Source organism: Dicentrarchus labrax, unplaced genomic scaffold (genome assembly GCF_905237075.1).
Source record: "Dicentrarchus labrax unplaced genomic scaffold, dlabrax2021, whole genome shotgun sequence".
Lineage (NCBI taxonomy): Eukaryota > Metazoa > Chordata > Actinopteri > Moronidae > Dicentrarchus > Dicentrarchus labrax.
The window spans coordinates 29,471,456-29,497,485 of NW_026136713.1; the positions used below are offsets into that span (position 1 = coordinate 29,471,456).

The 26,030-nt window shown below is 40.9% G+C and overlaps 1 protein-coding gene across 10 annotated transcripts in view; it reads left to right on the top strand.

The window, feature by feature from the left end:
• Nucleotides 1-26,030, top strand: part of LOC127374819 (LIM and calponin homology domains-containing protein 1) — an 89,537-nt gene extending 63,507 nt beyond the window's left edge. For 4 of the 10 annotated variants that reach the window (XM_051420425.1, XM_051420433.1, XM_051420435.1 and 1 more), the window contains 21 exons: nt 1,374-1,632; nt 3,293-3,553; nt 5,570-5,956; nt 7,475-7,510; nt 9,807-9,933; nt 10,321-10,478; nt 11,275-11,758; nt 13,182-13,493; nt 14,038-14,146; nt 14,366-14,463; nt 14,558-14,663; nt 15,392-15,466; nt 16,081-16,109; nt 19,321-19,413; nt 19,645-19,809; nt 20,272-20,366; nt 20,791-20,955; nt 21,594-21,689; nt 22,417-22,525; nt 22,892-22,994; nt 24,039-26,030. In XM_051420425.1, the coding sequence (XP_051276385.1) occupies nt 1,374-1,632; nt 3,293-3,553; nt 5,570-5,956; nt 7,475-7,510; nt 9,807-9,933; nt 10,321-10,478; nt 11,275-11,758; nt 13,182-13,493; nt 14,038-14,146; nt 14,366-14,463; nt 14,558-14,663; nt 15,392-15,466; nt 16,081-16,109; nt 19,321-19,413; nt 19,645-19,809; nt 20,272-20,366; nt 20,791-20,955; nt 21,594-21,689; nt 22,417-22,525; nt 22,892-22,994; nt 24,039-24,094 (3,323 nt within the window). In that variant the 3' untranslated portion in view covers nt 24,095-26,030. Of the gene's footprint in view, nt 1-1,373; nt 1,633-3,292; nt 3,554-5,569; nt 5,957-7,474; nt 7,511-9,806; nt 9,934-10,320; nt 10,479-11,274; nt 11,759-13,181; nt 13,494-14,037; nt 14,147-14,365; nt 14,464-14,557; nt 14,664-15,391; nt 15,467-16,080; nt 16,110-19,320; nt 19,414-19,644; nt 19,810-20,271; nt 20,367-20,790; nt 20,956-21,593; nt 21,690-22,416; nt 22,526-22,891; nt 22,995-23,927 lie in introns of all 10 variants that reach the window. The other 6 variants (XM_051420427.1, XM_051420429.1, XM_051420428.1 and 3 more) reach the window with 6 other exon arrangements.

Here is a 26,030-nt window from a genome sequence, read left to right on the forward strand (position 1 = left end):
TTTTGGAAGTGCAGATACCTCAAGGCCTCTTTTGGACCTTGATCTGTCAATCTTTTAGACCACATAAAAATGAAGAAGCCTATTGATACAAAAGGAGATTTTCACAACTTTAAAATATGACGTTTGTTTCCACTCCACATGTATCTGTTCAGAGCTAAGGGAAGATTTTACAGTTTAGATCTGGTTGAAATTATGGGTTTATTCTTGGAAAATAATTACATTGAGTTATAAATTCATAGGTCATAGATTGAGTACACATGCATCCAGAGGGAGGGAAAATTCCAGTAGCACATGTGCAGAACATCTTGGAGAGGAATTTTGAGAGACCTTGGGTAAAGCAGGGCTGCAGGTATCCATTACCTGCCGTTTCCAATTGTTAAATTTGGGCTAACATGAGCAAAAAAAACGGCTCAATGAAGGTGGAAATGACTGGTATGCTAATGATACATCAGTGGAATTGTAAACATGTGATGTCCTCAGTCTGCTTTATCCGCAATTATTTCCTCTTTGTGTCCTCTGAGGATCACATATGAACATCTTGCAGAGGAATTTAAGACGCCAGGCAGGGAAAATCCTTGAGCGATGCACTTCTGCAAAGCCAGGTGTTGCCACTGACATTAAAGAGCTAACGGTGTGTTTAAAATGTGATACAGGCAGACACAGTGGCATCCTAAGTGAATTCTTCCGAACTGTAGGCTATAGTTCAGTCAGCAGGAGCTGCACAATACAAATTTAGTGATGATTTATGTTACTTGCTTTGTTTCATAAAAACAGCTCATCAACCTGCTTGGGGTTGATTTATGTACAGCTACTGGAATGCACATAACACTGTAACAGCACTTTAATGTTTTGTAAGCCTATATGAAGTAACAGCTTGGGAAGCAGTTGAGTTTAAATGATTTTCAATACAGTTTGGTGTTTCATCTACACAATTGTAGTGGTAGCGACAGGTGAAGTGAATAACACTGATTATCTGGTTATCATGGCACCTGTCAGTGGGTGGGATATATTAGGCAGCAAGTGAACATTTTGTCCTCAAAGTTGATGTGTTAGAAGCAGGAAAAATGGGCAGCGTGAGGATTTGAGCGACTTTGACAAGGGCCACATTGTGATGGGTAGACGACTGGGTCAGAGCATCTCCAAAACTGCAGCTCTTGTGGGGTGTTCCCAGTCTCCAGTGGTCAGTACCTATCAAAAGTGCTCCAAGGAAGGAAAAGCAGTGAACCGGAGACAGGGTCATGGGTGGCCAATGCTCAGTAATGCATGTGGGGAGTGAAATCTGGCCCAAGTACAGCTTAAAAAAAAGATCTGTCTGTGATGGACATAAAAGCTCTAAGACACCCCTACGTTCTCCCGTCTCCTCCTCTCAACAGGCCGCGGCAGTGACTCGGAGTCTGACGGTGCCCCCCACAGGAAGATGCCAGACGTCCGTAAGGATGACATGTCGGCAAGGCGGACATCTGTCAGTGAGCCACGGACCGCCATGCCCTTCAACCAGTACCTGCCCAACAAGAGCAACCAGAGTGGTTACGTCCCCACGCCACTCCGCAAGAAGAAGAATGATAAAGATGAGGGAGGGCGCAAGAGTTGGAGTACAGCCACTTCCCCTATAGGGGGAGACAGACCGTTCAGGTGAGTCTGACTATTAAAGTGATTATAAGGGAAGAAATGCCATTTATTTTAGATATTTAAATGCAATTGTAAACCGATAAAGTTCACAAATCTAAACAAATGACATCATGTGCAGCTCAATATTACAATTTCACAACACCAAAAGTCTGTGAATGATTAGAAAATTAAAGATGCATCAATACTTCTGTGATACCATTTTGCTTAGGAGGTTTGAATATTTTGTCTGTTTATTTTTTATTTTTTATTAGTTGTGCAGGGCAACTGCAAATATGACATTATCAAGTCCACCTCTGTGTTCACAGAACAGAGAAGAATAAACTGGTCCTTTTGGGACCTGATGTACAACCTTGTTTTAGATCGAAATTGATCTGCTGCAGATAAAACCTTCAAAATAAAAGCTTGTTGAATTTTGTGGCAGAGAATTCTACGTATTTGAATTCAACACATTTGAATTCTCTTCCAAAATGCAGTTTAACCCGAGAAATTCTGGCAATACTATGTGTTGAACTAGTCCCCTGCTTGCATGGATTGTGAGTTTAATTTAGCATGAGCAATTCTATGTGCAAATATAATATATATATATATATAAAGGAATAAAAAGCTTGTAGTTTTTGCAGAGTTGATAAAAAACCACCAGACTGACAGAATGAGTGTAGATGTTGTCATATATTGTTAATTATTAACCTTTTCTAATACCTACCATCATCCTTTTAGGTTAATTTTGTGTTGTGTTTTAGGAAGAGACGGGGTCGTTTATGTCAAATTGCACATGTCTGCAATTAGATGTTTCAGCTGTTGATTATTTTTCTTTGTCCTGTACTGTACATATGGGAGTGGCTGATGGAGGCCAGATGTGCGTTTTCATTGGCTCTGACTCTGACGAAGCAAAGGGGTGAAATATGCTGCGTAGCAGATTAAAGTCTAAAAGTCTTATTGGCATTCATTGGTTTGGCATGTCACGACGCGAGCGCGCTGGGGACCAATTTTATTCTGTTAAGCATTTCATCATCAGTGGCTCTCACTATAGAGGTTTCAGATTTCTGCTGGCTAAGTGGATCCATAATGTTCTTTGATCAGTTCTAGTATCAGTGTGTGTGTGTGTGTGTGTGTGTGTGTGTGTGTGTGTGTGTGTGTGTGTGTGATGTGTTGAGGTTTGGATGTGTCATTATTTGGCTGTATTCACAGGAGATTGAAGATATTTAATTAAAAAACAAATATCTGCATTCTAATTAGTCTTAATCTCTCTATAACTGGGGAAGTGCTGTGTGTGTGTGTGTGTGTGTGTGTGTGTGTGTGTGTGTGTGTGTGTGTGTGTGTGTGTGTGTGTGTGTGTGTGTTGTGCCTGTGTGACGCTAGTCTGTCAGTCATTCCCCCTATTGTTAAATTCATCCATCGTGCTATGTGTTTCATCAATATGCATATATAAATTGATTTTGCATTATTGTTTTTTATTTCTCCATCTCCTTCCTTTTGTATCTATCATTGTGTTTTCCTTCTTGCCTCCTATTACCTCCCGTGTATGAACCTACTTTTCCCTCACACCTCTGTGTCCCGTGTCTAATAACCATCATGTTGTGGTCATCCTTGTGTCATTGTTGCTATTTCGCTCCAATGTGATTACGTCTTCCTTTTTCCTGTGTGTGACTGGATGATGTAACAGTCCAATTCAGATCGCTAGCTTAGACGCTCCACCTGGAGAGACCCCCAGTCTGTCCCCCACCCCGCCCCAGATCCAGATTCAGGAGAACCAGGCTAAAAAGGACGAGGAGGAAGGGGAGCAGAGAGCCTCCACACCTTGCATTGAGATCCATGCAGCGAGCGTGAGGAGGAGCAGTGAGCCTCTTCCCTGTAACCTCCCCCAGCCCCATGCAGAGCCCCCAATGGAGACTCTAACTCACCAGATGGTCACCTCTGAGCAAAGGTCTTCATCTTGATATGTTTTTCCTCAGTACCCCAAATCAGCAGCCCAATTTTTCAATTCTGATTTGTAGTTCTCTAAATCAACCAAATCTAAAGGTCTTATAGAATTTAAATTTATTTTTTTATATTTTTCTAACAATAAATTGTTGGTATTCTTTTTAAACTGTATGTGTTGTCCTTAAGGAGAATTCCAACAATTTTACACATCAAAGTCTGTTTACAGGTCTTGGGGGGTGCTACTTCATAAAGTTTTTTTGGCTCCAGAGGGAGCTACAAGTTTGAAACTACTGAACTGATTTATTTTATCCAGTGCCAATGCTAACTGTGGGGAGGATTCTTTAGATGTTGGCCATGAACTGAGTCAGCAGCTTAGGTTCTTTGAAACTGAACTTTTATTTTTTTTTTTTATTAATGGGTCAGTTCACCCAAATCAGATAGAACTCACCACAAGCTGTCTGCTGCTGAGAGTCCTCCCTGCACAATCATACGTTCACCAGTGTAGATGAATGGAATGGAACACTGAAAAATGACTCTTAGCAGCAGCACATCAGTCCAAAAACAATGTCCCAGTTAATCAGGGTAATCCACATACTTTGCTGTTTTCATCAGGACTGTTTCTTTGGTAGAAAATAATTCAGATTGTCACAGCCGGGGTTTCCATTTAGCCCATTTCCTCTTTACCAGATCATCGTTTCCAATGGTGTTCTTATCTAGAGAAACATAATGGTGAGTTAGCAGGTAAAGAGTCTTTACCCAGCAGGCCAGCCAGGGGTCACACATTTTACACTTGGTGTCAGATAACAAGGTGAGGATTATGAGCTGTTGGATATTTCACAGTGCACAAGTCCACAATGATGCGTGATCACAATGTTGCTCTTTTGAAAAATGTCAGTTTAGGTCTCTGTTGTTATTTCACAATCTAGCCCTATCCGGTTTTATTTCCTAGTCCAGTAGACATTTCATTCACAGCCCAGTTGAAGAGTTATTAATGTCACACCCCCAGTTTCCAGCTTTTTCTGGCACAGATGATATGCCATTGATTGGATTGTCAGTGTTTCAAGGGAGTGAAAATAATTCTCAGTAGAAATTTGACTTGTTTATTGCTGCATTCCAAGAAAAAGGGGGATTTCTACGATGTTTTCTAATCTAAAAACAGCTTGCATTTTTCCAGAGGAAAACTGAAGCTGGACTTTGTGCATTTTAGTGTTGCCAGGAGTTCATGCTTTCACAAACAGCATATCAGTGTTTGCAGTTGCTTATCAAAGTTGTGTTGACGCATCTTTTTTTAAGAACCTTGTTGTTTGTTTGGATAGAAGTAGATTAGTGGTGACATCCAGCCATATTGTGGTGTGTTTACTGTTTCTTAGCTTGGGCAGAAGTCTCAAAAATAAATGTAACATTTGAATGAGTGAGTATTATTCATTAGATCAACCAGCTGCGTGACAAAAACATCAACAATGATGCATTTTGAATTGATAAAAATCAAAATCTAGAAATAAAGCAAGCATGTACCAGTGGACCAAGAAAATACACTTCCCAATCAAGTTTATAATAATATCACACTTGACCTTTGCTGTCAAAGTCTAGGAACAAAACTGCACGCACTGAACGTAAAATACAAACCTATACATAATGTACAGCAGTTACACACAAAACTGTACTCTGTGTCCACCCACAAACACATGCAACCCACCCTCAGGATGTAAGGAAATGAGGCCTTCTTCCTTCCCTGACCCTGAGCAGGCTGGAACTGAAGCCTGGCTTTTTCACAGCCTTTCCCTCTCTGCCATGCAGACTAGGAGTTTATAGTCCAATAAGACATTCAGTGAATTTTGCTTTGGCTTTGTGAGTCCAATTTGTTTTCACATTCATTCTGCTCTGAAGGGACCATGCTATGCTATTTTCTTAGATTTATGTCTTCAAAAACTCCATTTTGGCTCCTCCAGAGGAATGCTGTCTGATGATGTAGGATGATGACCAGGCATCAGTACGTCTTAGTTTGCTTTGCTTTCTGCAGTACTCCAGCTCGCTCGTGCTCAGAGGAGTTCTTCCACCATTCAACGACTCTAGCAGCAAACACTGCGGCAACTGCCGTGGTTGCAACAAGCCCCGTCATCACAGGGAAACGCCCACCTCTGACAGAGCAGGAGGAGGCACCTGTGAGGAAGGGAATCGCCGGCGCCCCGTTAGTCACAGAGCGAGATGAGAAGCGAGCCCGCCAAATGCTGACCTCTCCCAAACACGTCACCACCCTGTGTTCCTCCCACTTCCTGCCTGTGCCAGCTGCCGTGACAACCACTACAACAGCCACAAGCGATACAGGCCGACGAAAGGGAAGGGCTCGGAGTGAAAGTGAGGACCCCCAAGGAGGGATGTCTTGGTTGGACAGCAATCTTTCAGCAACGTGAGCCCCGTCCAGCAACTACACTACATTTAATGAATGTCCACCGTGTTGAACTAGAACTACATAATTCAACTTTAAAATCAAGGGATCTATTATTCCAGTGATCCTCTTGAGTACTCAATCTCAGCATGTGACATTGACCTCAGACAGCAATGCTCCTATTTGGATGACTTAACTACCTTAAGATTGCATGGCCTTTTATTACATGAATGCAATTGTATTCTAAAAAGCAGTTGTTATTGTACACAGAATGCATGGAAACTCTGAAAAATGCTGTATTTTCTTCTTTCCTTGTTATTAAGAAGTTTGAAGAAGATAAAACCTTTGAGAATGTGGTCTTTGATTTACTACGCATGACTTTAGTTTGCACCCTTTGATCTCTTCAGGAGACCCAATAAAAGGGATAACAGCAATGGACACTGAATTTAATTTGATCCAATTTGAAGTCTAATTATTTGGCAATTCATCAATGCATAAATTGGTCCAACTAGTAAAGGTGGGGTCAGTCATTCTGTAGAAACATAGTTGATTGTTGAGTCTCATTCCCAGGTCAAATACTTTGGGTTATCGTAAATGGGAAACAAACAAAAACATAACACAACAGATGGCGTTCCTGCTCCCAGGTCATCAATATGACAAATATTTGGCAACCCAAGCCTCAAAATGAGACTCAGCAATCAACATTTTTTTTTCCAAAATGACTGACCCCACCTTTAATCAATCAATTACTGATTCCATATATGCCAATAAAATTACATTGGCTTTAATGCAAGCTGACATATTCCGACGAATAGACATTTTACTACAAGATACCATACAGCAAATAGCCATGTGAGAAAACAGTCTATCTGGTCTTGATTAAGAGAGGCTTCTCTTAATTTAGCCTCCTTGTTCTCTTGTGGCGAGAAACCACAGGCCACACTTTCTTTCACACCCCTCCAACATCACAGAGGCAGCTCCATAAAAAAAGACTGAGTGAAGACCTTTGTGGTTGAGGCCAAACCTACAAGGGGTGGTCACAGACAGAAAGAGAGCCGCATCCTTGATGTTGCTTTTGTGCTGTCTAATAAAAGATGCATGAGCTTTTCTTTTTTAAATATTTAAGTGTCAGCTGCATTCTAAGATCATTGCCATATGCATCTGTAGTATTCTAGCAGTGTTTTTGGTTTGCAGTGATGCAGTAAACTTCTGTTCTGCTCTGGCTGTGTTATGGATAAGACTGCCCCCTTGTGCCTGGTTTGAGGATTGTCATTTAAACCAAAAACTGACAAATACGTCTGTGCATAGACACAAGCCAGACTTGTTTAAAACCTCATTAACCAACCTTCACTGGTGCCCAATCTGTATTTAATCTGTCATAACGAACTCATTCTCAGCTGTGATCACAACACTGTATGTCGCCCTGTAACTAACAATCTAATATTCCATCACGGTGTTTTGAATTACGTGTTTCTCTGTCGAGTGAACTTGTATTCATTTGTGATTGTGCTCTCTCTCCATGCTCTCTGCCTTCTGTAGATTCAGCCGCACACATAGTGTGTCAGATGACCCACAGTAAGTCGTCCTTTTACCACGCAGAGGCTCAGCTGTCTGGCCCAGCGCAGCTATGAAACAAAGCCCCACTCAATAATCATTTAATCATTCATTGAGTTTCAGAATTTGATTTTTATCTATGCAAGTGGGAAAATCTGCCAAAGGTTGAAGCAACTTTCTCCAGGATATTGGCAACAACTTCACATTCCTCCTTTTTGGTGTTTCTTTGCTTAAAGGTCACATGAGCAAATATTTTGTGCCTGTTTTTAATATCTTTATCTTTCACCATCTTGTAATAGTAGAGAAATGACAAGAATGCAGTGTTTTCCCACACATAGGTGTACTCTTGCCAAAATATCCCCTCATGTGATACTGTAATTCTCTGCTTAATGTCGTTAATTAGTGCTTTAATTCATCCTGCTGCACAAAGAATTTTCAGTGGAAATTTTGAGTTGTATGATGAGGCTTATTCATTTACAAAACCACACTGAAGACTAGATGTTCTGTGTAAAGACTATGTATAGGAGGTGTACTTGGTGTAAGGTGTACTTTATCACTACATTTGTTACAAGATGATCTTATGTGATTTAACACCTCTTAACAAAAGTTCTCTTTGTATGGAAAACAAAAGTTTCCTCCAATTAAGCAGATTCTTCCTACTTGCATCACTTAAATTTAAATAATAATATAAGACATCGGATGTATAAAAGTGGACATTTTTGACTGTGTGTTTTAACAGTTTCAAACAATGTCCCTGTAGCCCTTATTTTTCCATAAATCTACTGGACATGCTTTTTTGCCTTTTTGGCTGGCAACAACCCATTCCTCTCTGATTTATTCCAAGTGCCTGCAGCAGTGTCTGTGGAGAGGACTTACTAAACTGTGCTGCTCCAACGTCACCTCACTGCCTCTGCCAGCTGCATGTCTCATGTAACAACTATTTCCACCACCCATCCAACATCCCCATCCAAACTCACGAAACAAAAAAAAAATACCATCATGATAATCTCCTTTGCTGCTAAAAACTAATGCAAAAAGTGCGGCTTTTCATGAAGCAGGAGAGAGGATTCATAACCAGAGTATGATTGAAATGTTTGTTTTAAAAGTTTTGATTTAAAGGGTATAGTTATTCACCATTGCACTGGGACGTGTACAGATTAAACCTGTACCTTTATCCGTCCCACTGGCCTAAACTTTTAAAATAAAATAACATGTCTGTCATCTCTTGTGTTGAAAACACTCTCCTGCTAAACATTACTCGGGTCCACCCAGTGATCAGTGGGCTTCAGAAAACATTTGACCTTGAGTGAGCACTGTAAGTAATGTTTGATAGCACTCCTTTTATAATGTTAAGCCAAGCGATACCTTTTTATGTCGGCAATGCTTAAATTTCTTTGTCTTAAAACAAAAACATTGATTTTACTCATGACTTTAATGACCATCGCAGTTATAGAATATAATGATTTTACCCAAATCTTTGACAAGCACCCAATACAGCTGCATGCTCCTAACAATACGGCTGATCTTTGCTGTCTTGTTAAATGGATGCTTTAACATTACTGACTGAACTGATATAAAGAGCAGTGTAAACACTGGTTGTTGCACCTGACACACTCACATCAGAATGTTACTTGAAGCTTTACAGCCACAGGTACCTGCACCTGAAGCTGCTATTTTCAAAGTTCCCGTTATATGACATTTTAACATACCTAATGTGATGCGTTTCCTGTTGAATGTTAGAATAATATGGTATAATTTAAAAGAACAAACCAAAGGCAAAGTACTTTGAGGGAGAAAGGTTTGATTTTGTTGTTTTGTTTGAAGGGTTGAATTCTTGTTAAACTGAAATGAATGTTGCATTGGTCCTAAAATCTTAGTTATGTACTGAGTGAGCATGAAGTTACCTTTGTACCTTTGTCCATTCATGGGGTCTTATTTTGGTCTCTCTACTGAGCCATAGGCTACAGGTTATTCTCTTTCACATATTTGTGGATGATGTGTTTCCTTTGCTGTTACTCTATAAACATAGATTACTGTATAAACACAGATTTGGGGTGGAGCATCACCTCGAGGGAGAATTATTTTTCAGTTCAGTTTCTCTTTTGTCACTGTTGAGTCTTTACAGTGTTTTTACTGTGTTTGACTGTATGAAACCGATAAAGACACCAACATACAGTACAATGCGATTTATGGAGTCACTAGTATCATTATAAAAAACATGAAAAACGTTTTCTGTCATATTCTGGCGATGACATATCAACATATGTTTTTCATTGTCCATATTCTCTGTTTCTCTCTCCTTCCCTCTTCCCCTTAGGAGTGTGAGTATGATTGACATGCGTGGTGAGGACGAAGCCGTCTTGCAGCCCCACAGTCAGGTGCGTCATGAACTGATGCACAACCAGTACAACAAGATGAAGGAAGAGGACGATCACTGGCAGGATGTGAGTGTGTCAGATTTGTTTGAGTGTTAATGTACTCTCATTTTCTCTTAGTGTGCATTTATTTATTTATTTTGATTAAGATAATTTCTTATATATTTTTTGCTGCATTATGATTACTTTTTACCTCCAAGTAGAATTTTGTCTCATCTGTACGGTCTGTATTTCTTGTCTACATTGTGTCAGAAGTTTATCAGTAATATGCAATGATTTTAGTCCCTGCAGGCCGAAGCACAAGCTCTAGTAATGTTTTTTTGTGCCTCAATTAAGCAACTTTAATCAGTTTTATAGGGCCACGTGAATTTTTCAGGTATCACAACACTGCTGGGCCATGCCCTCCCCATGCCTTTATTCACTTGAACTGAAACACCCTCTGTTTGCATGTGTCAGGACCTGGCCCGGTGGAAAAATCGGAGGAGGAGTATTTCCCAGGATTTAATCAAGAAGGAGGAGCAGAGGAAGATGATGGAGCGGTTGATGTCAGGAGAGCCATGTATCTCAGAGAGGAGGAGAAGCATCAAGACCTACAGAGAGATAGTGGAGGACAAGTAGGTTGGATTAATGACATTTATGTTATTTGTATAAAGCTGCATTTTTCAGTCTGGCTTTTAAATGTGTTTTTGGGAACATTTTGTATTGATTATGCTGTAATAACTACAAAATGACCAACATGGAACCAATACCAAATAGAAATAGGTCTTAAATTGTATTTTATAAAGGTCTTAAAAAGTCTTAAATTTAACCTGTTTAAACCTGCAGAAACCCTGATTAAGCTAAAAGAAAACCTGTATGTACAAAACAATACTAGTATAATGGAAAACAGGAAGAGAATGTGGTCATAGCCCTCTCTCCGCACTCCCCTGTCACTCCTCACCTCATATTCAGTAGACTATAGATTCAAATGTAGTTGTAGTAACATTGTTTGACATCCTAACATACCTTTTTTTTTTTTTTACATTTATTTAAAAAGCTATTGCTCTAGAATTGTTGCCCTGCACTTTTCACTTCACCGATGAATCAGTTTGTCTGTCACCTCGGACAATTGTTATTGTTGATACATTTTACGTTTCCAGTGGGTTACCTACCCAGTTATTTCCTGAAAACATGAAGTCCATCATTTCTTTTTCACCAAAAGATTTACTGTATGATTAATACATATACATATATGTGTGTTTAGATCAAATTGCTACATATCAAATTAAGTGTTTACAGGGTCAGTCAGTTGCCATTAGCAGTTAATGCTAATAGAGAGTTAACCTTTATTTCATGCAAATCAAACTGTGTCATATCAGTTGCACAGCTGTTTTGCTTTATCCCTGCTGTGCCTCCTTCCCTCTTCAACAGGGAGCGTCGCGAGGAGGAACTGCGGGATGCATACAGAAGAGCCAGAACCCCAGAGGAGGCATCAGCCATCCTCCAGCGCTACGCCCAACGTTTCTCTATCAGTGACGCGGTCCTGGAACGCCTACAGTTGCCAAAGCTCCTGGACCGCAGCATATCTGCTGATCCCTCCTTTCCCTGCTCACCCTTCCCTCTCTCCCTCTCCCTGTCTGCCTCCCCAACGACCCCAGACCCCTTCGACGCAGACCCCAACGGGCCTATGAGGTATCTGCGGCAGCAGTCCGCCCCGGCTCCAAAGTTCACGTCTACACTGGAGGCGCGAATCGAGGAGTTTCCCAAAGACTCCTCACACCAGCGGCCTCAGATTCGTTCTCGCTCGTCTGAGCCGCCATCCACCCGAGGCCTGTCGCCCAAACCGGTGCCTTTGCTGACGCCCAAGCCTTACTTCCAGTCCCGACCCACAGTGGCTGATCCATGGCCTAGTAAGGTGAGACTGACTCTGAAGCACTTGTCAACAGATCACTAGTCAACAGAAAAAATAGATGCATTATTGCTGCTGTAAATATGCTTTACAGCGTTCTCCAAAGGCCATGTGGGTTGTTGCCTTTTCAAATGTCTGGTTGCAACAGTAAAATCTACACCGCACAGTTTTGACTCTACTTAAAGTTCTCTTCATACATATATGAAATGATTGATATTTGATTAGTGTAACCACAACAGTTCTGCAGAGGGGATGACTGAGGTCTTGACCACTTTACATGTGGTTACTTCCCAGTGTTGGCTGCCCTCCTCTCAGACTGATGGGTAAATTCCCCTCCAGCTCTCTTGGCAGTCACATTAGAATGCCACAGAACCACCATGGTGATGAGGCGGCTGGTTTCTAGGAAAACACAAGATTTCCCCTCCCGGAAGAAGCATGTAATGTTTCAATTTAGCTCAAAGTACTCTCAACAGGATCCATTTCCCTTTCTTCTGGAAAAAATTGCCAAATGGGAATATTCAAAATGAGATCTTATGTTTTGGTGTGGCAGGGAGGGAGGGGCACGTTATTACTAGACCTAATGGAGCTGAGCGCTTTTCTGGAATGTCTTGTCAGAAGTCTGAGCGGAGCCTGGTTTTGAATGGGGCCCTCTGTTCCCTATTGACTTAAGAAGTTGACAAGTAGGGCCCTCTCAATGTGAAGTGGGCTCCCAGCAGACAAAGAGGGCCCACACAGGCTCCTAGGAGAGGGATGAGAAGGTGGAGGCGTAGGGGGGGCAGACTGAGAGCCTGCATTCACCCAACTTCACGACTGTGTCTTAAGTTACCGCTCACTAGGAGCTCCTCATACATACATTAGTGCGTCTTTGTCATAGGGTTTTGCATGGTGTTGTGAGCTAGATGAATAGCTAATAACGAACAGAGATGCGAGGCTGCTAATGACCACAAATGGGGTTGCTGTGTTTTCAAGCATGGGGTTTATTTTAATTTTTTGGTTGTCGTCACTGCTAAAAATACTAGAACAGTCTGATTGTAGCAGAAATTCAGGCAATGTTTCCTCCAGATGTCTAATGCCTATAAATAGATTTTGTGTATGTGAGTCATGTATTTCAATTCAGGTTTGAGAAAACAAATTATAGACATTACGAATCTCATACAGGTGCAAATGTACTCATGCTAACTGAATTTTAAATTAAATAATTAATTCTGAATCCCTTGGAATTAAATGGAAGTGTGACAATATCCATTTAGAAAGAAATTTAATAAACCACTCAGCCCACAGTCTAGTCCAATTCATCTACTGGTCATAATTAATAAGGACAGGACAACATACTGTCTGGACAGGTTACCTTTAATGCTTTTAAAGTTTCTCCTTGAACTGTACAGTGTGGATATAAAGCCAATATTAAACCTGTTCTCTTCTGATTCAGGCGGACGGTTTGCTCCGAGTCAACGGCGACATAGGAAGCGCCGATGTTCCAACTACGCCTGAGAGTCAAGGACGGGAATCTCCTCCTCTTTTCGAGGCGTCCCCTTCCAAAACCAGCAACAGCACTGTAGATGCTCCCTCGTCTGCAGCCTCACCAACTCGCAGTCCTCACGCCTCGACCGGAGGAGAAAGCCCGGTGGCTACAAAGGCCGAGGAGGCTCAAGGTGGTACAGAACCGGCTTCTAAGGACGTCCAAGAAGAGAAAGTCATTGAGCATTCGACGCCACCCAGCCGGCCCACCTCGCTCCCATCGGTCAGGATTAAGATATTTCTTTAGTTGATTACAACAAAATAAAATGATAGACCCATTTTGTAGGTGATCCTTCACCTTCTTTTACCAAACAGTTCAAGACTAAATTACATACAGAAAATATTTTGTTCATGAAAAAGTTGGTTTGATCCAGTGTAGGTTTAGAAGCACAAACTTGCCATAATTGAACTAATTAAATAATAAAAGTGATTTAAATAAGTAATTAAATCAGTTCAGGAGCACAGTGCTTTAAGTCTCCTAACTGCTGCAGAAGGCCTTAAAACACCTCTGTATGTCACGTATAATTTATTTTACATTCCCTTTCTCTTCTAACAGAAATTACAGACTGTATATTCAACACTAGTGCTGTAATCTGCTCTTTGTCCTTAGACCCGTTTTGCCATCTTTTGATTATCTAATTATTGGAATCTGACTCTGCATGTCTATTTTTTTATACATATTCCTCATGCACTACACATGCCTCTTTATCTCAGGCTTGTTTAGTTAATTATTGAACCTGGAAACCATCTCTTCCCATTGTTTATAGGAGCTGCAGAAGCCAGAAGAAAGCTTTGGGAAGACTGGAAGCAAGTCAGTAGCTGCTCCAGAGGAGGAGAAGTCGAAAACTGCAGCTCAACAACAAACACCACCTGCAGGTCTGAACAGCATGCTGCTATGCTGACCCCTTGTGGTTGCTCATAGACTTGTGTAATTTACAGGTTATGCACTACTGTAAACTGACTAAACATTTTTGGAAAATGGGATCATTTTGAATTTTGTGGAAAAAATGTTAAAGGAAGTCATTGTCAATACTGTTCTGTTTTTCATATGATTTTAACAGGAGTGATACAATTGTGTTGTCTTTGTGTTTTCAGAAGCCAAACAAGTACAAGAAAAAACTGAAACTGAACTGATCTCCAACCTTGTCCAGTCCGGGTCCATCACACTGCAAAGTCAGCCAGTAACTTTACAGGTGAAACCAGACTAGTATTCACTTTTGTCTCCAAACATATGCAAAGAACCCATTACCCAGCCATACAATGGATAATCTTTGAATCTCCTTGCAGGCAAGTGTTCCTAGTTCCCAGGAGACGTCCCAGGAAAAAGAGAATGTACCAAGCTTAGCTGCACCAAGGTCAGATGGATATCAACCACCAATAGAAAAGACAGCAGGTCAGTGAACGCCTCACATCAAAATACCAAGCCAGCAGCTTCTTTTCCATACATCTCCTTGTTTTCTGAGCTCGATTAGCATATCTTCCTCGCTGGCTTTTTCCCCTTTTTGCTTTTCAGCCTGACACTTATGTTTTGTTGTACTGCAAGATGTTTGAATCAGAGTTTAAGGGTATTTCAATAATGTGACTATTACCATCTTATTTTGGCAACCTGCACAGACTCCTGCTTCACCTTTCTTATCTGTTCAACTCTAATTGGCACTTACAGTAAAGTCCCCCTTTCACTTTTCACAGTGTAGAAAGGTATGCAAGCTAATTAGACCTGAGATCCAACAAGAACATACCTAAAAGTGGCAAACTAGCCAATTGCAATTGCTTTTCTAGATAGTGTAATAAAAGCACTGGTTTGTTGTTGTTTACTCTTCTGTTTATGTTCTGACTTTTTGGCTCTCAAGTTAGGATTGTCTTGAAATTCTAGTGTGGTAGAAAGAAAACTTCTTAAAATTGTAACCTCTTTAAAAACGTACATTTGTTTTTCAGTTACAATTCATTCAACCTACAGTATCACAGGAGCAGCATTATAAAAGCCTTCCCCAGTTCTCCCGATGTCCATACCAACTCCTGGTTTTGACATCTCTCTATCCCTTATCACTCCTCTCCCTCCCTCCCTTCCTTCCCTCACTCCCTCCTCTCCTTCCACCCACATTTTTTTTTATTTCGCTATAGAGTTTGCAAACAGTATCAGGTCTCCGCTGGCAACCAGCAACCCTAAGTTACGCTGGGACTTCTTCGCTCCGCCAGGTAAACCCCTTCATTCATCGGTGGAGCTCATGTTTCTGTCCCCAGGTGCTGAATGCACAGGGTTTCCCTGTCGTTTCTTTAAGGGCTAGACAACAGCCTTTCAGTCCCATCTGTTGTTTTTTCACTCATTTCCAGAGAATGGATGATCATTGATGTGCTCTTTCTCTGTTTTAAATGTGTTGTGAAGTTTCCCATTTGTGCTACAACTATGTACAATGCAACTTTACATTGCTAGCTTTTCCACCAAAAGCTAGAACATAAAGTCTGCCGCAACATCTGGATCACTCCTACCCATAGTGATATTGAAAACATTTCAATTTATAGCTGACAACATTTTTAGAAAATTAAACAAATAAACACTAATCATTACTATGACTACTTATTGGTTAACTGCCCATTTAGCATGTTGCTCTTGGTGAACTGGGTTTCTGTCACTGTTCTCTCCTTGTGTTCTTTCATCAACATTTTTACTCCTTAGGTTGTCAAACCAACACTTGGCGTGTTCATTTTCCTAAATATTTACTCCCATCAGAAGGCATTTAGTTTGATCACCTGTATCTTAAAATGTTTGAATTGTATTTTAATTAATGTTCCCTCTCACACTTCCTCTACAGAGGAGACGGAGAAGGATTGCCGTGGAAATGTGAGTAAAAAGCATCATCTGACTACATAATATTTTGTGGTCAGACAAACCCTTGTACTGCTTCTCATCTGGCTTATCTCATTGGTTACAGTATTTTAGTTTAACATACTGCATGTACACAGAGATAAAAACAAATGCTGAAAATAGACAGTCATTCAGGAAAATAGAAAGTCTGCAGTTAAGAAATCACCATAAAATGCCTTTCATCTAAATGGAAACATAACCGAAACCAAGAAAAATAAAAGTAAAAGTACTGCCTGCATCTAAACCCTTTATTAGCAGTGTTCAACATCCTGTATAGTACTCATTTAGAAACTAGGATGATCGTATCTCACAATCCCATTAAGTGGTTTGCAAGCAAAATGTCATGATGATCTTCTGAGATCAAGCCCTATTTTAGGCTCTACTAGGACATACACAAAGGACACACAGAGCTTTCATGTAGCATGCCAGATGAGGATGCTGTAGTAAACGGCCGAGACTGCTTTCATTTTCCTTTGAGCTCATCTGTCTCTTTTTCTGTCTTCTCTCTCCTTAGTAGGAGTCCTTTGGCTAGCATTGGAGTAGTGCTGTTGTGGTAGACCAACTATTTCTGTCTCCTCCCTTCCCTTCTTCTTTTCCTGTGGTGGATGTGTGTGTGCGCACTGGTGTTGATGTGTGTGTGTGTGTGTGTGTGTGTGTGTGTGTGTGTGTGTGTGTGTGTGTGTGTGTGTGTGTTGGGGCCATATTTATTGGTCTTTCATTGGCTACATGGTTGGGTGCGAGTGTGTTTGTGTGTTTGTGTGGGAATGGTGGTCGGTTTGCGGGTGGATGTGAATGTGTGCATGATTATTGGTGTGCCATGTATGTATTTGTGTGTGTGTGTGTGTGTGCGTTGGGGTCTATCAGGTGTCAGTCCCGGTGTTGCCCCAGGCCAGGCGGGGTGACCGCTGGTCTTGGGACCCGGATGAGGAGCGAAAGCGTCAGGAAAGGTGGCAGCAAGAGCAGGAGCGCATGCTGCAGGTACACAGTATACCTCAGAAGGATAAAGCATGGCGCATGAGTCTGCAAGGTCAGGGGTTCAGTTCCCTTTAGAGCAAGGCACCATCACTGTGAGGATTAGCTGCAGAATGGACTTTTAGCTCTAAACATCTATTGTGTTTTAGCAAAGGGGTGTACAAACAAGTCCTAGAGAAAGAAACAATTGGATGAGGCAAACCTCAGTCTATGGAGAAAAAGATAACTTTAAATGAGCATGTGAAGCTAGCTGATTATGAGGCCTAGCTGACCAGCTATGGAGTTTGGGAGTCACCTATAGCTTTATTAGCCAATTTGCACAATTCATTGAGTTAGAACAGGATAATGTGCTATTTATCATTCAGCAGCTTCACCTTTCATGAGAACATAGGCTTGTAAGTAAAGAATTGATGTACCTTTCTTTTGCTAGCAAATGTACTACTCATATAGCCTATCTGGGCTTTTTGTCATAGACTATAATTAGTAATTAAAACTCTAGTCTCTTAATTGGTCTTAAATTACAGTGCATCTCGATAGGCCCAGCAAGTCACTGGCATCTCAGGTCCACATTTTTTTAAACACGATTTAATATGTGTCAAAGACTCTTAAAGCAATTTGCACATGTTGCACTTTACATGGCAGGCAGATTTTGGGTTGACTTGTTATCAGCTTAGCTAGGCATGAGAGACATCATATCTCAGTAAGTACTGAGTGGTTGATTTGTGGATAAAAGCTGTCTAGACTTCTGGCTTAAAACATTTGTAGGCATATTTACACACTTTACTTTAACAGTATTTCAATCACTGTATTTCAGTGTGAACAGGCCCTTACTACATGTTGAAATATGAATTGCTTAAAATAAGAAATAAATGGTTATATGTAACCTAAATGTCTACAAAACTTTCACTTTTCACACAAACATAGCCCAGTTTTAACTGAAATGTTTAGCCTGGAACTGTAATACTTTTATACAGTTTACTAAACCCTGATAGTGAGTTCCGACCCTGCAGTAGGACAGTGTGACATGTGCTCAGCTCAGAATCAGATGGATTAACCACATTTCATTGCTACTTGCAAAGCTTGCCTCCATGTTTGTTTTATATTAAGCATCCTTCTCAAAGGCACGCCCCAACTACTCCTATGTACACTTTGACCACTAGAGGGCGATTTTGTGCAGTGGAAGAACCACTACTTTGGTTTTATCCACTCACTGTCTCCATCTCATACACAGACAAGAACTTTGTCTAAGGTTGCTGCTGTTGCTGCTGCCCAAATCACCCTCTCTCTCCTCGACCAATCAGGTGCATCTCAGGTCCACGTATTTTAAAAAATGTGAGGATTTATTCGGATCCATGATGTACTGTACTCATCTATAGTGCAGTCTTAATAGATCATTCTGGAAAACGTCAGTGAAGAGAACGTATTTCTCTGCTTTGCGGTTGTTGCAGGACTGTTTGAGATGAGATGCGCTGAAATGGATGAATGTCTGGTGCATCAATGTGCTTGTGACCTCCCTAGTTGATTCTGTGTCGTCGCTGTGCCTCGATCTTGATCTGTCATCTGTCTTGCATTAGTTGCTTTCTCTCTAACTCTTGGATGTTTAAATGTGGCCTTCTTTTGGGGTTCCTACACAAGTCTGAACAGAGTTAAAAACTCTGTCTGTGTTTGTCTAGAAAAATCTTAAGCAGCAGTGGGATGTCATCCCAGTTACTATTAAAGTAATTCAATTATTTTTATTTAGGGAAGCTTTTGAAATGAAAATTGTGTAGGAACCCTGTCCTCCACAGGCTCTGCATGCTCTACTTTCGCCTTTTGTTAGCTGTGCCTGCTTCTGGTCTCTTTTTGTTTGCTTTTTATCCCTAACATGCAAATATCAGGTCTGAGCAAGTGTCTAGCGATGAGAAAATAGCAAACTATCTATCCGTTGGTTTATGTTTCAAAGTCAAGGCTTATAGTTAAAGTACATACTGAGGGCGTCCCACATAGAAATTTAATATAATCTACCAACAATTCCTCTCTTGGATTAATGAAGCAGGATGCACGAGGAGAGAATTTTTTATCATCGACTGAAACCTTTTGATAAGCCTCTCAAAGCCCTTTGATGCCCGATATGTCTGTGGATCCTTTTCCTGACAAAATATCCACCTGTCGACAGTTTAGTCCTATTCGTTGAGGCTCTGTGCTGTATGTCATGTGTCTGTTGCCATGGTAACAGGAAAAGTACCGGCGCGAGCAGGAGAAGCTGAAGGAGGAGTGGGAGAAAGCACAGAGGGAGGTGGCAGAAGAGGAGAGAAAGTACCACGAGGAGGTGTGTGAGGGAATCTGTGATGGGTTTTTGGTTTTTATCTAGTGTGTTAAACTCAAATATCTGAATTCAGGATAAATCTGGACTCAGTGTTGTTTAAAAGTTAAATGTATAATATGTGTGAACTGTGTATGTTTCAATTAAAAACCAAAGTGTAGTTGACTTATAATCTTGATAGCCCATGATAATACGTACGTGTTGTTGACAACTCACCCACGTCTCCCATCACAACAGGAGCGAAGGATACTGGAGGAGACTGTGACGCCTCTGACTCCCCGCTCCTCAGCCCTGCCCTCCCCCAGCCGAGGGGAGCTCTCCTTCACCCTGGAACCCCAGGACACCATCGTCCGTTCACTGGCCGACTGGGAACGCAAGCAACAGCTGCTGGAGAGGCAGTCTGTGAGTGACTGACTGGTTATAGTTTGTTAGATGCGTGCATTCATTTCGTATATATTCAGGAAGTCCCGCCCCTTTTTGCTCTGTGCTTCAATAACAGTTGAGCAAGCCTCGATCAGAACCTCAATCAACTTTCTCCTTTCCTGTACTCAGATGTGCTATGTGCTGGACTCGTCAATGTCGATAATACATATTTTGTTCTGCTTACATTAGCTAACTTAAAATGTGACTATATATATATATATTGCTTTTATCTTTTAACTATCTTCAAAAGGTGGTTGTCTTCTCTATATAGATGAGCCTAGCACATAGCATCATCTAAGTACAGGAAAGGAGAAAGTTCAAGCTTGCTCAACTGACACCGAGCAAAAAGTGTCAATTGGTTAGGATTACTGGAGTGGGCACCCTGTGTTTTTTCATTTGGTGTTAAACTACCTGTTCCCTGTTTGTGGTTGGACGGTACAGAGGGGGAGCACAGAGAGTGTGGAATGGAAACGGAGAGATAACGACAGGACCAGTGACATCAGCACTGCTGACGACAGCATGAAAACAGGCAGGAGGTTAGTGAAGTATCATTAAGCGGCACATGTTGCATTTTAGACATTTTAGCTGACATTTTGACCACCAGTGGCTTTAAATAAGGCCTTGTGTGGCCTTAGTGTGACTGTGAGTTATTACTGTTAATGTGAGAAACAGGTGGCTTTCCCAGAACTCCCAGAGAAGAAGAAATAAATGTTTTTGTTTAATAGTCACCTGCAGATACACAATAAAATGTTATGTGAAAAGACTTTGCTGCCTTTTCACATTTACTTAGAGACACCGGATCTTCAAGCATTTCCTGATACTTTGCAAGTCCTTGTATTGTTTTGATTGTTGTGGGATCAGTTAAGTAACAGTTACATAAACTATGAAAAGCAAAAAATACATTAAGTGTAGGTATAATTGCAAAACACAATTGATCTCAACATGTTTTCTGATCCTCAGCTCAGTGAGTCAGAGCAGCAGTCAGGCGGCAGAAACACTCGGTCACAGTCTGCAGAACGGCCAAAAACTCCCCCCGATGCCGGCCAAAACCTCGACTCCGGTAAAGAAACAACAAGAGCCCACAGCAGACAGCAACAAGCCCAGCCGGCCTGCAGGAGACAGGAGGTGTGTGAATGTGTGTGAGAGAGCTAAAGTACTCCAAGGTGTGCCACAATTCCTGCATTTCGTAATCTGAGAAAGAAAGTTATTTTTTGGTTTTGGTTTTTTCATCCAGAGTTCAGTCCCTTTCAAGTTCTAGTTAAGAGCAAATTGTTGCAATCATACAGAAACTGGTGTCCTTCAATAACAGTGTGGATATAAGACACAACCGAGCAGCACCAGTATAGACCTATTATCACAACGGGGAATATTTCCTTTGCATTCATATTTCATCCCAGCTGTAAATAAATCTAAAGACCACAATAGTGTCCAGCAGCGTTTTGGTTGGAGTGAAGCTTTTAGCAACACCTCCAGTTCACCAGCAGGTGGCATCTTGTACCTGTATTTCCCCCCCTATAGTCTTCCTCCACATAAAGAAACAACAGTCTATGACAAGAGCAGTGTCTATTAGAATCATATAGTAACCCATAACACTGCATGTAAAAGAATAAAGTAAGCCTCAGTTGGGGACAAACATTGCTGAGTAGATTTTGATTTCGTCAAGTTTGTTCTGGTTTGGATTGGTTCGTCTCTGACTCTGGCAGCCAATAGAGTCGCTGTAGCTGTGAGTCATCATCACGTTGCATGTTGCTGTCCATTTCCAGGATTGGTCCCATTGATAATAACATGGGCCGCAGCTCATCAAAACCCCCCGCAGCATGTCCACCACCTCCAGACACACTGCCTCCAGCACCCAACAGGTACTGCATCACAAACAGCCCAGCATTAAGGGAGGGGGGGGGCAGTTCATTTCTGCATTGTCATTTTGTGTTTTGCTGCCTACATTTCTCCACCCATCTCATAACATGTACCACTGCAGCAAGGAGCTTTGAACGCAGTGAGAATTTCAAATACAATACATGGAAACAGAGGAGTTTAGAAATCATCTATTTCTTTTAAACATTCATTTAAATGTCCCAGAGTTATCTGGAAGTTCAAGTGTTTATCTGCAGTCCCAGGTTATTAAAATACAACTATAATAACAATTGTTTGAAAAATAGCGCACAAGAAGACAGAAAATACACAATGACATCAGCTGTACAGAGAACAAGCACACACTACTGAAGACAGGGACCCCAGATCAATAGAAATACAAACAGAAACAGCAAAGACAAAGAAACGTTATTGGCAAGGCTATGGAAAATACTACCACACTTTATTTTCCATCAAATAACTATAACACATTGATTTTTGTTCACTGTAGTACCCTGGAAGGATAGAGGAAATGCAGAAGATGCATTCTGACATTAAGTCACTGTTTACTGTGTAGAGAATTGTTTTGGATGGGATTTAGTTTTTCTGTATAATTTATTTGTTATTTCTCTTTGTATCTTTCTTAATATTCCGCTACAACAAGACACAAGTCTTTCACAGTCCCTTCTAGTGTCATAGTTTTTCTGTCTTTATATCTCTTTCTCCCTCCTGTAGGTCTGTTAGTGGGAAGAAACTGTGCTCCAGCTGTGGACAGCCGTTAGGAAAAGGAGCGGCCATGATAATAGAGACCCTCAGTCTTTACTTCCACATCCAGTGCTTTAAGGTCAGTGGCAGAGGGAGCACTTGTTTTCACAAAAGTGCTTTTAATGTCAAGGCTCAGTATTGTTCTTTTTTATTTAGTGCTGTATTGATCATTAATGACAAGTATGAATGCTGCTGTACCTAAGCAGTGGTGTAAATACGATAAAAGCACGCGGCCAGCAATGATCTCTGTTGTTCATATTATCCCCCATAAAAAGACAAAAACCAACTATGAACCTCAATTTTAAAATATAAATATATATATATATATATATATTGTGAGGAAAGTCACAAAACATTGAGAGACTAACACATTGCTGGTTTGGGTCTGTTCATAGCGTTTGAGAACTAACCCTAGCCCCCACGGTTTCTCTCTCTCTCTCTTCAGTGTGGGGTGTGTAAGGGACAGTTAGGCGACACGACCACGGGGACGGACGTCCGGATCAGGAACGGCCTCCTCAACTGCCACCAGTGCTACATCCGCTCCCGCTGTAAGTCTCTCCACCCCTCTCTCCCATGACTTCCTTCCATCTCTCTCTCTCTCTCTTTTCTGTCTCACCCTCCTTTTCCCCCTTTTCTTCTGTCTCTGTACGTGTCCACCCATCCTTCCAAAACATCAGTGAATAATGAATGTGGTTGGGTTCTGTCGGCTGGTTCCGAGCAAATCAACCACCAGAAAGAAAGAAATTACTTTCCTGTTATATGATGCTCATAAAGAGAGAGTTTAATCATTCTCTAGGATTATAGAGAGGGTGTGTTGTTGTTCCTTATTGTTTGTTAATGTTGGCCATATTTCATATTTCCACTGATGAATAAATGCCATTTCCAATGAGGCGATGGTGTCGTAGCTCCAGCAGTAAATAAAGGGCTCATAAACCAGGTAGAAAACCAGACAGTTAGCTTGATTTATTGTTTTCAAAGTAAACTTGACACTATTTTATGATAAAAATGTAAGGTGTATTTCAAAGGTTTCATTCTTTATTGCGGCCCGCTGTGTGGCTGATAAGACGAGTGTATTTTAATATAAGAATCCTACCCAGTGCAGCTTTAATAAAGAAGTGTCAGACACGGTGACGATGGCTGAATGGATCTGAAGCTGCATCGGGAGGAGGAGAAACTAGTGATGTAGCAGCTGGGAGAGGATGACAGTAGCTTTCACCTTGCCTGCACCAGAGCAAAGGTTCATGCTTTCTAAAAGACACAGCTCACGTAACCTCTCAGCGGCTGTTATCATTGGGGGATCAGGAAACCACAAAATCAAATCAGAGCCTCAGTCAAAAGACTTGCAAGTCATTAACCCAAATTAAGAGGTTTTATTTCATTAGAGCTGCATGTCCTTGACCTTAAAATCCCTTCAAAAAAGACCATTGTGGTTTATAAAAATTGTGGGCTTCCTTCTCTTTCTCTTTCTTTTTCCTTTCAAGCTGCCGGACAGCCGACCACATTGTGACGCTCGACAGAAAAAAGCACAAGGTTCACGGAAGAAACCCCATCCCTGTTTTAACCCGATTATCTGCAAATCATGTCCTTCACAGCGTGTCGGGATCTTTGCATCCTCTGCAGTTCAGTAACCAATGAAGATTCATCATGAGGGGCCAAACAGGGATCTGCGGACAGTCTTTAACAAATATATATATTCTTCGTGTTTATGTCATCTGATATGTGAGTGAAATCTGGATTTGATTGGTCCACGTACCACCACAGACTCTGTTTCATCATGCAGCGAGAGAAAGAGAGTGAGAGAGAGAGAGAGAGAGAGAGAGAGAGAGAGAGAGAGAGAGAGAGAAAGAGACTGTTCTGGGGTGGCGGCCATGTTGAAAAGAAAACATTTACAGATGCTTCATATGCAGGCAATGTTAACGTCCCACACTGTCAGAGTGAACACACAAAAAGAAAATATGGTCAAATCATGGTTAAGTAGAATCAGATTCTATTTTCCAGGTTGGAAAAAATGTGAATATTTACCATTCAGTTCCATATAATGGAAATGCAGTATATCACATAGTTACTGAAACGCTTTTTTTTTTATCATTTAAGAAAGATTTGGAGGGATCAAAATCCAAAAACTGGAATCCAAACTGAATAAGTGTTGAGGGAGCTCAGAATGGATTTTTTAAATTTCTCGTTAACAGGCTGGATCTGAAAAATATGAATAATTGTACACCCTTTCAATGAAGTACTAGATTAAAACAAAAGCAAATACAGAAACTTTGTTCAGAAAGTGCAATAAAGGTCACTGTAATCCCACAGACACAATATATACAGTAAGATAGTATTTTTTTGATCCTTTGGTCCTTACAGTGACCTCTTATGTCTCTTCCTTTGTGCTCCTGAATGAAATTAGCTTCTGATATAAACACACATTATGGATGTAGTTTCATCATTAGGGCAATAACTCGACTTGTGAGCTGTTTCTGTGCTTTCGGGTCACAGCAGGTTGCTCCTCGGCCAGCCTGTTCGCTTGGAAAGTCAGGACTTCAATGTGCCTTAGGAAAGCAAGGTGATGCAGGAAAAAAACACCAGCTGTATGGTGTTTTATTTCTCTCTCTTTTCTGTTTTGTTTTTGCGTGTAGGGAGGGATTTGGCCAAATTTGAACCCTTAAAAACTGCACACAGACAAGCTGCAGCCCTCCCTTACACCAGTTTTACTTCAGTTGATAAGTACTGTTTATTTTACATAAACAACACCCCTTACTTTCATGTTTCCCCCGATGATTCCTCAGTGATTTGCAGTGATAAGAACCAGAGGAATACATGTGTTGTCTATTTGGAAAAAAAAGCCCAGTATAGAGTACATATACTGCGGGGAAACCATTGAAGTTGTTTTATTCTAGAGAGATATAGACTTCTGTATGCTAATAATTGAGGTAATTTTGATAATTGCTCAGTGGTAGGATTCATTTATAAAATAAAAAAAGGAAATAAAAAAGACAAAAATCAGCAGCAAATGTTACATCTAGTTAAAAGGCAGAGGTAATATGAACACACATACCAGCAGCAGTTGCACCTGTGCAATATTTGGTTGGATGGAAACTAAAGATCTGTGGCGCCAGCTGCACATTTTAAGTCACACGCTTCTTCTTTTCTTTTTTTTTTTTTGAACTTGTATGAGAAGAGCTGGGTTATGTATTGTGGATGTAAAAATGCACGTTTAAGCCTAAAACCAAATGATTTGCTGTATGAAAGCAAACTAGCAGCCTCCTCCTCCTCCTATAGCCAAGCTTCTCCTCCGGGTTCATCTCTCTGATCTACAGTATTTTTAAGCTTCTGTTCCGATTGTGTATTTTATTTTTTATCCTCATTTAGTTGATGAATAAATCTCGGCTGAGTCTCTTATAGCGGGATCTTTGAGACGGAGCTCTATATTCTTAACAGGATAGTTGGGGAATGAAATCTTTACGTCTGTTCTGTATTTATTGTAATATTCACCTGAACACACTATCCGAAATATAGATTCATTTGATGTTTAAATGCAATGGCATTTATAGCATACTGTATGTTTATAAATAAAATGTTAATAAATTAAA